Here is a 12715-nt window from a genome sequence, read left to right on the forward strand (position 1 = left end):
GAATGGACCCCAGCGACGTGTACGCGGCCAGGGGCGTGCACGACTTCTCGGGCACGAGCAAACCTCCAAGTTAACAATTGAACAAACGTCACCACGGAGCGCAACGCCTTTTTCATCAGCTTAATAATGTCTGCAGAGGTAAGAAACGTACTAATCTTCAAGTTACTTTGTATGTGAAGTAATTTTGAGTGACAAAAGCTTACCTTACTACCTTCCAAACGATTCCCGTGAGTATAGCAGTTGTTTTTTTTTTTTTAAATATAATCCAGCACAAGTACAAAGCAAGTGAGTCAACTAATAATTCAAGTCGGCTTTGCCGGACCTGTCACGTCTCAGCACTCATGCTGCAGTCACACGTAAGAATGCTGCTTAAGCGCTTCTTGCTGTTCAACATTCAACAAGGAAACTGTGAGTCATTCTGTAAGAACAGAATTCATTGCAGCGTCCATGTTAGGTTTTTTTTTTAATTTTTTTTATGCTTTTATTAACACAGTTTAACACACCTATACATTTAAGAATACGTCTTACACACATAACATATATGAAAATCGTTACACAGTTTAAAGATAGAAAAATACAAAAAAGAAAAAATAACCATTGACATGAACACAGGTCAACCATCATTGGATATTACACAAACGCATCATCATAAGAGAAAGACTTCTAACAGATTTGACAGTTTACTGCTTTTCTTATTGTTGATTAATTTAACAACTTTGAAAATAGATTTCAATTCCAAAAGGAAACACACAAATCTGGGGTTGGATTTTGAAAACTTTTGTTTGTGAATAAAAAACTTAGCATAAAGAATAACAAAATTAAGTAAATATTCAAAGTTTTTGTCTTCTGAGTTACTATAGTAGCAAACTACATCCTTTAGATTAAGATTGTAAGAGGTTTTAGAAGCTTTAAAGAAAAAAGCCACTAAATCACACCAAAACTGTTTAGTAATCACACATTCATAAAACAAATGAGATACAGTTTCAACTTCATTTTCACAAAAAGAACAAAGGTTGCTAATATCGGCAAATTTGGATATAAAATAATTAGTAGGATATATATTATGTAAAATATTAAGATGTATGACCTTGGCTTTGTTAGTAATACAATATTTATAAGGTAAAAGCCACACTCTTTTCCAATTTATATCTATAATTTTAGAATCCCAAAAAAACTTTCCTCTAGGCACAATTTTGTTCTTTCTTTGTAAAATCTGGCGTATATGTTTATTATTACATTTTGTGTCTGTTAATTCAATTCCATCAAGTTTCAAAACAGGAAGTGTTAAAACAGTTCTATTATATTTTAAATGATTCACCATAAGTTGAACCAGCCCATTTGGAATAGCACGTACTACTAAGTTAAAGGTCTTGAAGGGAACTGGAAAATCATGGACAGACATGAATTGTTCATAAGACAGCATACTACCAGATTCATCAAATAAATTACAAACATGGTTAATTCCTTTTTCATACCAAGTATGAAGGAATATAGACTTATTTCTGACAAGTATAGTAGAATTGTTCCAAAGGAAAGTTTTGTGGGGAGAAAAATTGTGAACAAAAGCCAAAAGCCAAGCAAGAAGGGCCTGTTGATGAAAATTTGATAACTTGACAGGTAATTTGTTTGGCAAAAAATTACATTGAAGAAGAAAATGTAGCCCACCAATTTTGTTGAAAATATAATTGGGAATAAAATACCAAATTGAATCTGGGTTAGAGAGACATTTTTTTAGTTAGGTTTGTTTGTTTGCCCCGGCGTCGGCTTCCTGGTGTCGTCACAGCTGCATGTCCCGCCCCAACCACAATGTCACTCTGTGATTGGTCCAAACCACCAGCGGTTCGTATCGATGGAAATCAACGGGCTCGGTCCAAGATGTATTCTCCGGAGTTTGTGAACTCACAAATACCGCGAGAATTCATCTTGCAGAGAAAGGTTAGCGTGTTGATGCCTGCTTTACTAAACTTGGGATTAAAAACAAAACAAAACCGTTCACTGCCACAAAAAAACAAACAAAACAATAGCCTCACACAGAATCGACCAAGCCAACTTCTGTGACTGTACTAAAATGTGAGCTACTTTTCAAAAGGTTTTACATCAGAAATGGGTTGGTTGTTTAGAAGCTCAGGAAACAAAATCCAGAAACTTTATGTAACCAAATGGTGCAGACATCTATGCAAAAATAACTAAGACACACTCCATCAAAGGTGAAAATGTAAAATAAACGAATGGATAAAATTCTTGTGCAGTTGAATGTAATAGTAGTTCAGTTTCATCAAACCACATACGTGTATTGTTCAAATTATAATGATGACAAGCATAAAAAGTGTCAAACTCCTGTCAATTTAGAGAATGTCATATAATCAGATAACCATGACAAAATCTTCAAAACTGAACATGCAATGGACAATGCATACAACAATTAACCAATTAAAAAAAACAACAACAACAGCTTTTTCAAATCGAAAATACTGAGACACAATAAAAATCTATATCCCATCCGTTGGGCTTTGTTTACATTTTGACAGGTAAACCCAACTCGGCGTCTCGGCCTTTATTTTAAAAACGGAATATTTCCTTCTTACCGGGGTTAGGGTTCAAGTAACGACCAATTATGGCTCAGCTTCAGTAAGCAGGTGGTCATAGCCTAATAGGATGCAATCTCTTGTCAAAAGGTTTCCCTGTACTCTGTAATACTGTTGATGTATGCAGCAACATTAAAAAGACACAACCGAAGGCCCAAGTGACAAAGGCTTTATTTATAAAGCGCTTTAAGAACAGGCGTTGCTGTATATATACTCTTTATAATGAGAACAAGCCATTTGCAATGGTGGACTTTCTTTAGAAGAGGTCATTGTGAGGACTCAGAACGGGGACATCCCAGGGCCGGGGTTGGGAGCAGGAGCAGAACCTTCAATGAGACATGACACATTAAAATTGTCACACTATGTAAAGTACAATTATTCATGCGTTGTTTATGGAATGTGTTTAAATAGTCTGGAGTGTAGTTTCACTATTATTATTATTATTATTATTGTTGTTGTTCTTTTTAATTCAGGGACAAGATGGTGATCCAGAATTTTGTATCTTTGTACACTTTCTATAAAGTCCTTACGTCTCACAAGGTGGTGCCAAAACCCTGTAATAACATTGACTGACCACCAGATGGTGTCTAGTACAAGGCCACGAGACAGGAAGGGCAGCCTACTTCTATTGCATGAATTGTAATCGATGGGATATATATTTTTGCATATATTTAAAGCTGCAAAAGCAAGAACCTGCTGTTGATGCGCCAGCTCCAGAATGTGGAGACGGGAAAGGTGTGCTCAGGCCAGATGGTGGAGACTGGAAAGGTGTGATCATGGTGGGGTCTGGGTTCCGATTATAACCAATAGTTGTCCCAGCAGGGGACGGATAAAGCATGGAGCCTGCAGTGCCACAAACGTGCAAGTTAGTGGTCCTTATAGTTCTGCTTTCAATGATCATGTAAAACAAATAATCAATCAAACTTACTGGTTGGAACAGATGAACTGCCTGATGAAACAAAAGAAGACTTGACTTCAGATGTAGCAGAGTAATAACTTTAATTCAAAAGTTAGCTTGCAATCTGTATTTCGAACATGTACTACAGTACAATTTTACAGCGAGCCACAAAATATGTCGATTTAACCACGCCCCTCAAAACCCAAACCTCTAAGTTCGACCGACGCCAGGTGACGCACTTTGAAATTCAATCGAAAATGTAACAAAAGCGCATCGCAAGAATAAACTCGTCTTTGTCAAACGCGTTGCTCACCTCCCATGTTGTCCTTCTCTTCTTTTCTCTTCTCGACGTAGCAAGCAGGAAGCGGTTTTGATCAAGTGCAAAGCCTTTGCAAAAGTGTCTTTTTGGGCGGTGGGCGCTGGTGGGCGGGCAAAGGGTGGATTCAACCGCGCTGATTGGTTCTAGGGAGGGGGAACCGGGTTGGGGAGGGGGGCAGTCAAACCGAAAGTGAAAGTGTACCCAGAAGGTCAAACACGTTCATGTCACATTCTTTCATAATAGAATAACTCAAATGTTGTTGCTGTTGTTGTTGTTGTCCACTCGGCGCCCAGTCAGCGAGTAAATTTGGCTAGACATTCGATGTTTCACTTTTAACATTTACCCTATGAGGGACAAATCACCACAAAAAAAACAAAAAACGGTATTAGGCTATTAACTAACTACAAATGGTAAACCACTGTGTTGGAGCCAAATTTCAGTGTTCTTAGTTTTCTTTCGTTTTTTGTGTGTGGTTGCTGGTGCTGGCTTCTGCCACATGGTGGCGCATGTGCCCCCAGGAAATAATTAAATTGAGTTATAGGATAATGACTGGCAGGTGTGGGTGGAAAGGTGGAAGGCAAACAGTTTTTTGACCGTTGTCGTAAACAAAATACGTGTTGACAAATCAATGTGTTACATTAGCAAATTGACAAAAATATTCACCAAAAATCAACAAAAACACATTTTCTCATTCTGATATAGTAGTTGGCATTGTGCACTAACTATGGCTGCTCAAAACGACATATCTGTCATAGACGCGTAGGAGACACTTAGGTAACAAAAGTAGTTGCAGATTGTCAAAAATATTCACCAAAAATCAGCAAAAATGTATTATCGCATGATGAGCGCTGTAGTCGTTGGCAATGGTGGCCTACTAAAAAACGACAGCTCAAAATGTCAACAAATTGTGATTACGGGCAAGTGTGAGACTATTAAGAGACGCGTATGTTCTAATAAATAGCTAACTGGTGATGCGACACTGACTTAAGAACAAAACAACATTAATATGTATTTATTAAAATTAAAAATAGCTCTTATTTTGTTTTGTGGTTTATTTTCTACCCATACAGTGTAGCCATACTTAAATTATATTACAGTTATATGGCATTTTTGAGCAAACTTCAAGTGACACTTAAGTATCTAACTGTTCTAGAAATAAATCACCCTGTACATAATAATGGCCCCGAATGTCCTTGAAACATACACAACACAAACACTTCCTGTCTGTTAGGAATTTCCTCCCCTCTCCTCCTTTCCTTTATATGGTGTTGTTTTGCTCACAGCAGCTTCTGTGGTCAGCCCACATCATGATAACCTTAGAGTGCCGCTATTTATTCAGAAGATAATCTTTTACAGTACATTCAACCAAATACATTGACGTTGCATATGCATTCATTTCTGAAGGTGATTTTGTTAAGTGATTGTTGTCGATCGGGACTCGTGTAAACTGGAGCCTATCGCAGCTGAAAATAGAAAGTTCAACAAGTCCACTGGTATCAACATGTGGGAAATTCCACAGTCCTCCCATTCGCCTTTTTTATGGACTTGTTTTACACACGGCTGCATCTGGACTTCAGTCCACACATCATGACAACAACATCTTTGTTTTGCTTTCGCTTTAACAAGTAAAAATTGTACAAATAATTTATTTGTGCTTTTGCATATTTAGAAAAATGCTACAGTATATAAACCAATTTATTTGTAATATGGCAGTTGGTTTATTATAGTTTTGGAATTTTTCATTTTAGTTTTTATTTCGTTTTGAGTTTTTTTTAATTTTTTAGTAAGTTTTAGTTAGTTTTCAGGGTGGTTTTGTTAGTTTTAGTTCTTTAATAAATGCTTAGTGTTAGTTTAGTTAGTTTCAGTATTAGTTTTAGTTTTTTTTTTTTTTTTTTTCAATGTGTATTACTTGTGTGCAATATTTAAAAAACACAATGGGCGGGATGTCATTATTCCGGTTTATATATAAAAAATAAATAAATCTACTAAAAATCACATTTAAAATCATCTCCAAAGGCTCATGCATTAAAATAATTACCAAAGACTAAAAACAAAATACATTTTTGTTTTAATTATAGTTAGTTTTATTTTAGTTAGTTTTGTAAACATAAAATGTAGTTTCATTTAGTTTTCTTTTTTTTAAAAAAAGCATCTTCGTTTTTATTTTATTTCGTTAATGAAATTGTTTTTTGAATTTTAGTTTTAGTTTTTTCATTAGTTTTAGTTAACTAAAATAACTTTTAATAGCACCTGTGTTTTTCGATACCCTCCCTTCTTACTTTGACCATCTCCAAACATTTTTTGTTTTTATTTTATTCGAACTGAGTCAAATGCCATTTTTAGCATATGTCGCGGGCCACTGAAAAATGGACGGCTGGCCGCAAATGGCCCCCGGGCCGTAGCTTGGACACCACTGTGTTAACACAAACAAACAAACAAACACAAAATGGTGACATGTAAACAAAGCCATTTAATTGCTACTTACAAGCCCACATCAGAAAAACAAAAACAGTTGAAAACAATACTGTACATACTTCTTCGACAAAATTAAAATGCATTCACAAAATCCAAATAATCAGTATTGTATTAACAAGATATAAAAAAAAAAAATAGGCTAGTATACAAGTTGATTTGTCCTCATTTGAATCCCCATTTTGTGCTACATAAAATACACGTTCGAAAGATAGAAAACCAGCGAAGTGGCCACTTCCTCAAGGGAAACCCCCGGGGCCCATTGGGGACATCGGCCCTAAAGCCAGATTGAGTAAAGGCGAACCTGCAAAGTAATATCACATTTTAGTATTCGAAACAGATGAAATGAAACACGATCACCACCTTCAGCGAAGTGTACCTTGAAACAACGGCACTCCAGCGTTGATGGGAGTTGGTGTCGCCACTCCGGTGCTGGCGAACGGGTTCGGTTGAGGGTAACCGATTGTCGTGCCCACACGGGGCGCAAACAGAATAGGATTTACCACTGTCGGAAGACGTAACAAAAAGTTATTTATTTGCGCATCGGTTTCTGATACGAGCATCATTTTGACAGTAAATCTTTACCTGGTGCAGGAGAGGGATGACCTGATGTAAAAACAAAACAATATGGCATAATAATGTGTTCATTTTCAACTTCATGAGTACATTTCGAAAGGAAGCAAAGAAGATGCACTCACCGTTTCCCATGTTTTCTTCTTTTATTTGTTCAAGTGGTTGTTAAGTGAGAATGTTGAGCGTTTGTGTGGAATACAAAACAGTTGTCACGCTTTTATAGTTGAACAGCTGACCGAGCAGAAGCATTCGCATGTATTTGGGTCACCTGAGGCTGTGCAAATTCAATGATTAATCGGTGAAAGTCAACACGTGCATCGTGAACCTTTGAAAAGACAATTCATTCTGGGGAAACTGATAAACGTTTTTTATACCCTACTTTTTATTCCCCGTTTTTTTTTTTTTTTACAATTGATAAAACGTAAGATTTCACAATCAACAGGACAACAAAACAATCTCCGTAACCAAAAAGAATAAAACAAAATTCGTTTGATGAATAATTTAACGCAGGGGTGTCCAAACTACAGCCCGGGGGCCATTTGCGGCCCGCGACATATGCTAAAAATGGCATTTGACTCAGTTCAAATAAAATAAACAAAACAAAAATGTTTGGAGGTGGTCAAAGTAAGAAGGGATGGAATCGAAAAACAGGTGCCATTAAAGGTTATTTTAGTTAACTAAAACTAATGAAAAAACTAAAACTAAAATAAAAAAAAAACAATATTGTTACCGAAATAAAATAAAAACGAAAATGCTTTTTAAAAAACGAAAACTAAATGAAACTACATTTTATAACTAACTAACTATAATTACATCAAACATGTCCTTCGTTTTAGTCTTTGGTAATTAATTTACTGCATGAGCCTTTGGGGATGATTTTAAATGTGATTTTTAGTAATAAATAATAATAATGACCTTTGAAAGTATGTCACACAGAAGTGACATCATCTAGCAACAGCCAATAGAAAAGCACCTTCAGACGACGTTGCGCCCATGCTGTTTTTTAAATATTGCGCACAAGTAATACACATTTAAAAAAACAACAACAAAAAACTAATGCTAATACTAAAACTAACAAACTAAACAAAAACTAAGCATTTTTTTTAACAAACTAAACTAATATAAAACTAACAGAACCACCCTGAAAACTAATAAAAACTAACTAAAATGAAAAATTCCAAAACTATAAATAATAACCCAACTGCCATATTACAAATAAATTGGTAACATTTTTCTAAATATGCAAAAGCACAAATAAACTATTTGTACAATTTTCAGGACTAAACACAATTTCTCTTCATAATATTATGTGTTAGTTTGCTACCTCAATGCTAATGCTAACTCATAATGGCAAATGTATATAGCCACACGTTTCCCTCAAATTTAGGATGACCATGATACGAGCTATTCTGGTTGATATTACATTAGTGGAATATGAGTTAAGCAGCAAAATCCAGCAATTTTTTTTATCAGTATCAGAAGGCGGCCATATTGCCACTTGCAAAGTGAAAGTGACATCACAGTTTCTCAGGCCTGAGGTGACAACCAATCAGAGCTCAGCTTCAGAAAACAGGTCAACTGTGATTGAGCAACTGTGATGTCATCTTCAGTCGACAGCAAGTGGTGGCAAAATGCCCCCCCCCCCCCCCCCCCCCCCGAGATGGACAAGAACAGCTGGATTTTGCTGCATAGCTCATATTCTACAAATGTAATATTAGTTAGAATGTCATGTTTAGACTAGTGAGGTCACATATAATATATTGTTGTCAAAAAATGTTGAAGGTTGACTTCCCCTTATATGCACATGTATAGCCGTGCAGTGCAAAGTGTTCATAAATATGAAGGGAAAATGAAATCATTTTTTAAAAATTATTTTCTCTCATTTTTTTGTTTTTCTAAAGCACTATTCACATCACACAGTAGACTATCTAACAGCCTTGGATGCATACGCAAACACTTCCTGTCTGTTATAAATTCCACTGTCCTCCAATACCCCCTCATAAAATCTCATTTTGCTGACAGCAGCTTCTGGGTTCAGCCCACATCCAGATAACTTCTGAAAGTCTTTATTGATAAGATAATCTTATACATTCAACCACAGATTCCAACTTTGCGTATCCACTTTTTTTCTGAGTCTTTGTTTTAGACGGTATTGCTAACCCCTCTGTCTATGAGTCAAGAATGAATATTTCCACTTGCATATGCACATACAGTCCAATCGGGCCTTGCTGTTGTTTGTGGCAAAGTGATGAAAGCATGACGATGTGTGCTTTTATTGACAGGTCAAGTTAGCTACAGAGAAATGATTGCACGGGCCACTTGGCCATCTTATACCTGGCACAGACAGATGAACTCATCTACATTACATTTGTAATGATCAAATAGTCCATTTTCTCTGCCGCAGCACCCTGGTTGGGAATCACTGACTTAATTGCAATGATTAATTAGGATTCTGATTCACAATCCAGTGTGTGAAAACTAGTGTTGTTCCGATACCGTTTTTTTTTGCTCCCGATACTGATACCGATACCCAGCTTTGCAGTATCGGCCGATACAATACCAATACTTACGTTTTTTTTTTTTTCCTCAACATGAAAAAGCTGTCCTGCCATTGGTTGAGAGCATTCAAGGGCCAATCGGATATCTTAGATCGGCATGCAGTGAACATGTCACATATCAGTGAATTTTGTGCACGAGCAAGACACGAGATGCTGCATCCAAAATCCTATATTAGTGAATTAATGGTATCGGCATGTTACTTGTGAGTAGTCACCGATACCGATACCACTGTTTTTATGCAGTATCGGCACCTCTGCCGATACCAGTATCGGTATCGGAACAACACTGGTGAAAACCCCATTAGGGTCAATGTGTGATATGCTAATGCAACATGTAAACAAACAATCAACCACACAAACCAAAACGTGACATGTAAATGAAAACAAGCCCTTTTATTGATCCCTTACAAATCCACACCGGAAAACAACAACAACATTTGAATACTGTACATATTTCTTCAACATGAATGTATTATTGAAAAGGATTCATAAAATCCAAAATAATCAGTTCTGTAGTAACTGAAGATATAAAACGTTAGGCTATATACAAGTTCATTTGTCCTCATTTGAGTCACAGTTGAATCACCATTTTGTGTTAAATGTGAAATACAGGTTTGAAATATGGAGAAGCAGTGACGTCGCCTCTTCCTGAAGGGAAACGTCACGGGCCCATCAGTCCCCTCGAGCTCGGAGCAAAATTGATTAGAGGGAAACCTACAAAGTAACGTCACACTTTAGTATTCTAAACATTTGAAATGACCATTTAATTGAAAATGTACCTTGAAGTAATGCCAGTCCAGGGCTGATGGGAGGGTTTGTCGCGACAGTTGGGGCGATCGGGTTCGGTCGGGTAGAAGCCCAAGTCAGACGAGGATTTACTCCTGGTCAAAGAAGTCAACAAAATTTGGCAGTTTAGCTTCTGACGCTAACATCATTTTGACAGTAAATCTTACCTGGTGTAGATGCAGGAGAGGAATGTCCTGATGAAAAAAAAATATGGAAAAAATGTGTTCATTTTAGATTTAGAATTGAAAGGAAGCCAAAATCATCAATTTAGATGGTGACAGTAAAAAACGGCGTCGCTCATTACAAACCAACTGATTAGGATACAAGCGAAGGCTTTTGTCTCAAGTTCAAAACGTGCTCACCGTTTCCCATGTTTTCTTTTTCAGTTGTTCAAGTGGTCGTTACGGGAGAATTTTGAGCATTCGTTTGAAGAACAAAACAGTTGTCAGGCTTTTATAGCGTGAAGCGCTGACCGGACACGTGCAATCCGAATATGTGTATCCAGGTCACCTCAGGTTGGCAAATATCTGTCGTCCTTCAGTGATTCATATGTAGATCAAACAAGTGTTCGGCTGCACCTAAACGCAGACACACCAACACAATCCATTCTGGGACACTCATAAACCTCTCACGTGTTAGTAGAACGCTTTTATCGCTTTTATGATACTGATGATTTTTTTCAAGGTCTACTTTAAAACAGTATAAACATATTTGAAAACATTAACTATATCGAGAGAGACCAAGAGAAACGGACAAGAGTCAAACAAGATGTGCAAACAGTGTAACAGCAGTGTTTCCCCCGCTACTTTAAAAGCCTGGCGGCGCACAATATTCCATAATTAATCATGATTAATTGCATTTTTCTATTTTTATTTTCTACAAAGCTTGTAACTTGAGTAAAATCTTGGAATTGAATATATATATATATATATATATATATATATATATATATATATATATATATATATATATATATATATATATAATATACTACACATGGTCGTTTGGAAAAAAAAAACAAAGGGCTCAGTATACATGGTCTTTAAAAACAAAAAACAAAAAAAAACAGCTTACTATTCATGGTCATTTTTTTTTTTTTTTTTAAATGCCATACTATACATGGTCGTTTTTGTTTGTTTGTTTGTTTTTTAAAACGCCATACTATACTATACCATACTATATACATGGTCGTTTGAAAAAAATAAAACAAAACAAAAAAACGCCATAGTATACATGGCCTTTTTTTTTTTAATTTTTTTTTTTTAAATGCCATACTATACATAGTCGTTTGAAAAAAAACAAAAAAATAAATAAATAAATTTAAAAAAAATGCCTTACTATACATGGTCGTTTTTTTTTTTTTTTTTTAAATGCTATACTATACATGGTCGTTTGAACAAAAAAAAAACAACAAAAAAACGCCTTACTATACATGGTCGTTTTTTTTTTGTTTTTGTTTTTTTTTGTTTTTTTTAATGCCATACTATACATGGTCGTTTGAAAACAAAAACAAACAAAAAAACGCCATAGTATACGTGGTCGTTTTAAAAAAAAAAAACGCCATGCTATACATGGTTGTTTAAAAAAACAACAAAACAAAAAAACAAAAAAAACAAAAAAACGCCTTACTATAATGGTCGTTTGAAAAAAACACACAAAAAAAGCCTTAGTATACATGGTCGTTTTTAAAAAAAAAAAAAAAAAAAAAAAAGCCTTACTATACATGGTCTTTTTTAAAAAACAAACAAAACAAAAAAACCCCCGCCATACTATACATGGCCTTTTATTTTTATTTTTATTTTTTTAAATGCCATACTATACATAGTCGTTTGAAAATAAATAAATAAATAAATAAATTTAAAAAAATGCCTTACTATACATGGTCGTTTTTTTTTTTTTTTTTTTTTTTTTAAATGCCATACTATACATAGTCGTTTGAAAAAAACAAAAATAAATAAATTTAAAAAAAATGCCATACTATACATGGTCGTTTGAAAAAAAATAAAGAAATACAAAAAATACGCCTTACTCTACATGGTTGTTGTTGTTGTTTTTTTTAATGGCTAACTGTATCCATGGTCGTTTATTTTTATCGTCTTTGGTGTGACCCGGCCGGGGGATTGAACCCACAACCTCCCAGTCTCAGGGTGGACACTCTACCACTAGACCACTGAGTTGGTCTTTGAAATAACAAAAAAAAAAACGCCTGACTATAAATGGTCGGTTTAAAAACAAAAAAAAACAAAAACCCGCCATACTATAAATGGTCGTTTAAAAATTTTTTTTTAAAAAAAACGCCTTCGTATACATGGTCGTTTAAAAAAAAAAAAAAACAACACCTTACTAAACATGGTCGTTGTTTTTTTTTAAGAAATGGCTTACTCAATCCATGGTCGTTTATTTTAAAAGTCTTTGGTGTGACCCGGCCGGGGGATTGAACCCACAACCTCCTAGTCTCAGGGTGGACACTCTACCACTTGACCACTGAGCTGGTCTTTGAAAAAAACAAAAAACAAAAACTGTA

The 12715-nt window shown here is 35.5% G+C and overlaps 1 protein-coding gene and 3 long non-coding RNA genes across 4 annotated transcripts in view; 1 reads left to right on the plus strand and 3 right to left on the minus strand.

Annotated features, from left to right (window-relative positions):
- Positions 1-78: 78 nt before the first annotated feature.
- The window catches only part of LOC144032117 (galectin-8-like), a 23610-nt gene continuing 10973 nt past the window's right edge, over positions 79-12715 (plus strand). The window contains exon 1 of the mRNA XM_077539808.1: positions 79-138. Coding sequence (XP_077395934.1) covers positions 127-138 — 12 coding nt within the window. The 5' untranslated portion in view covers positions 79-126. The remainder of the gene's footprint in view (positions 139-12715) is intronic.
- On the minus strand, positions 2739-3943 carry LOC144032120 (uncharacterized). The gene is made up of 4 exons (XR_013287689.1): positions 3797-3943; positions 3514-3534; positions 3279-3428; positions 2739-2911 (listed from the first exon to the last, which is right to left on the minus strand). It is a non-coding gene; the product is annotated as an uncharacterized LOC144032120 (long non-coding RNA).
- On the minus strand, positions 6426-6937 carry LOC144031425 (uncharacterized). Its single transcript, XR_013287533.1, has 3 exons — positions 6860-6937; positions 6654-6779; positions 6426-6578 (listed from the first exon to the last, which is right to left on the minus strand). It is a non-coding gene; the product is annotated as an uncharacterized LOC144031425 (long non-coding RNA).
- LOC144031850 (uncharacterized) lies at positions 9773-11055 on the minus strand. Its single transcript, XR_013287616.1, has 3 exons — positions 10359-11055; positions 10185-10286; positions 9773-10119 (listed from the first exon to the last, which is right to left on the minus strand). It is a non-coding gene; the product is annotated as an uncharacterized LOC144031850 (long non-coding RNA).

Source organism: Festucalex cinctus, chromosome 12, assembly GCF_051991245.1.
Source record: "Festucalex cinctus isolate MCC-2025b chromosome 12, RoL_Fcin_1.0, whole genome shotgun sequence".
Taxonomy (NCBI): domain Eukaryota; kingdom Metazoa; phylum Chordata; class Actinopteri; order Syngnathiformes; family Syngnathidae; genus Festucalex; species Festucalex cinctus.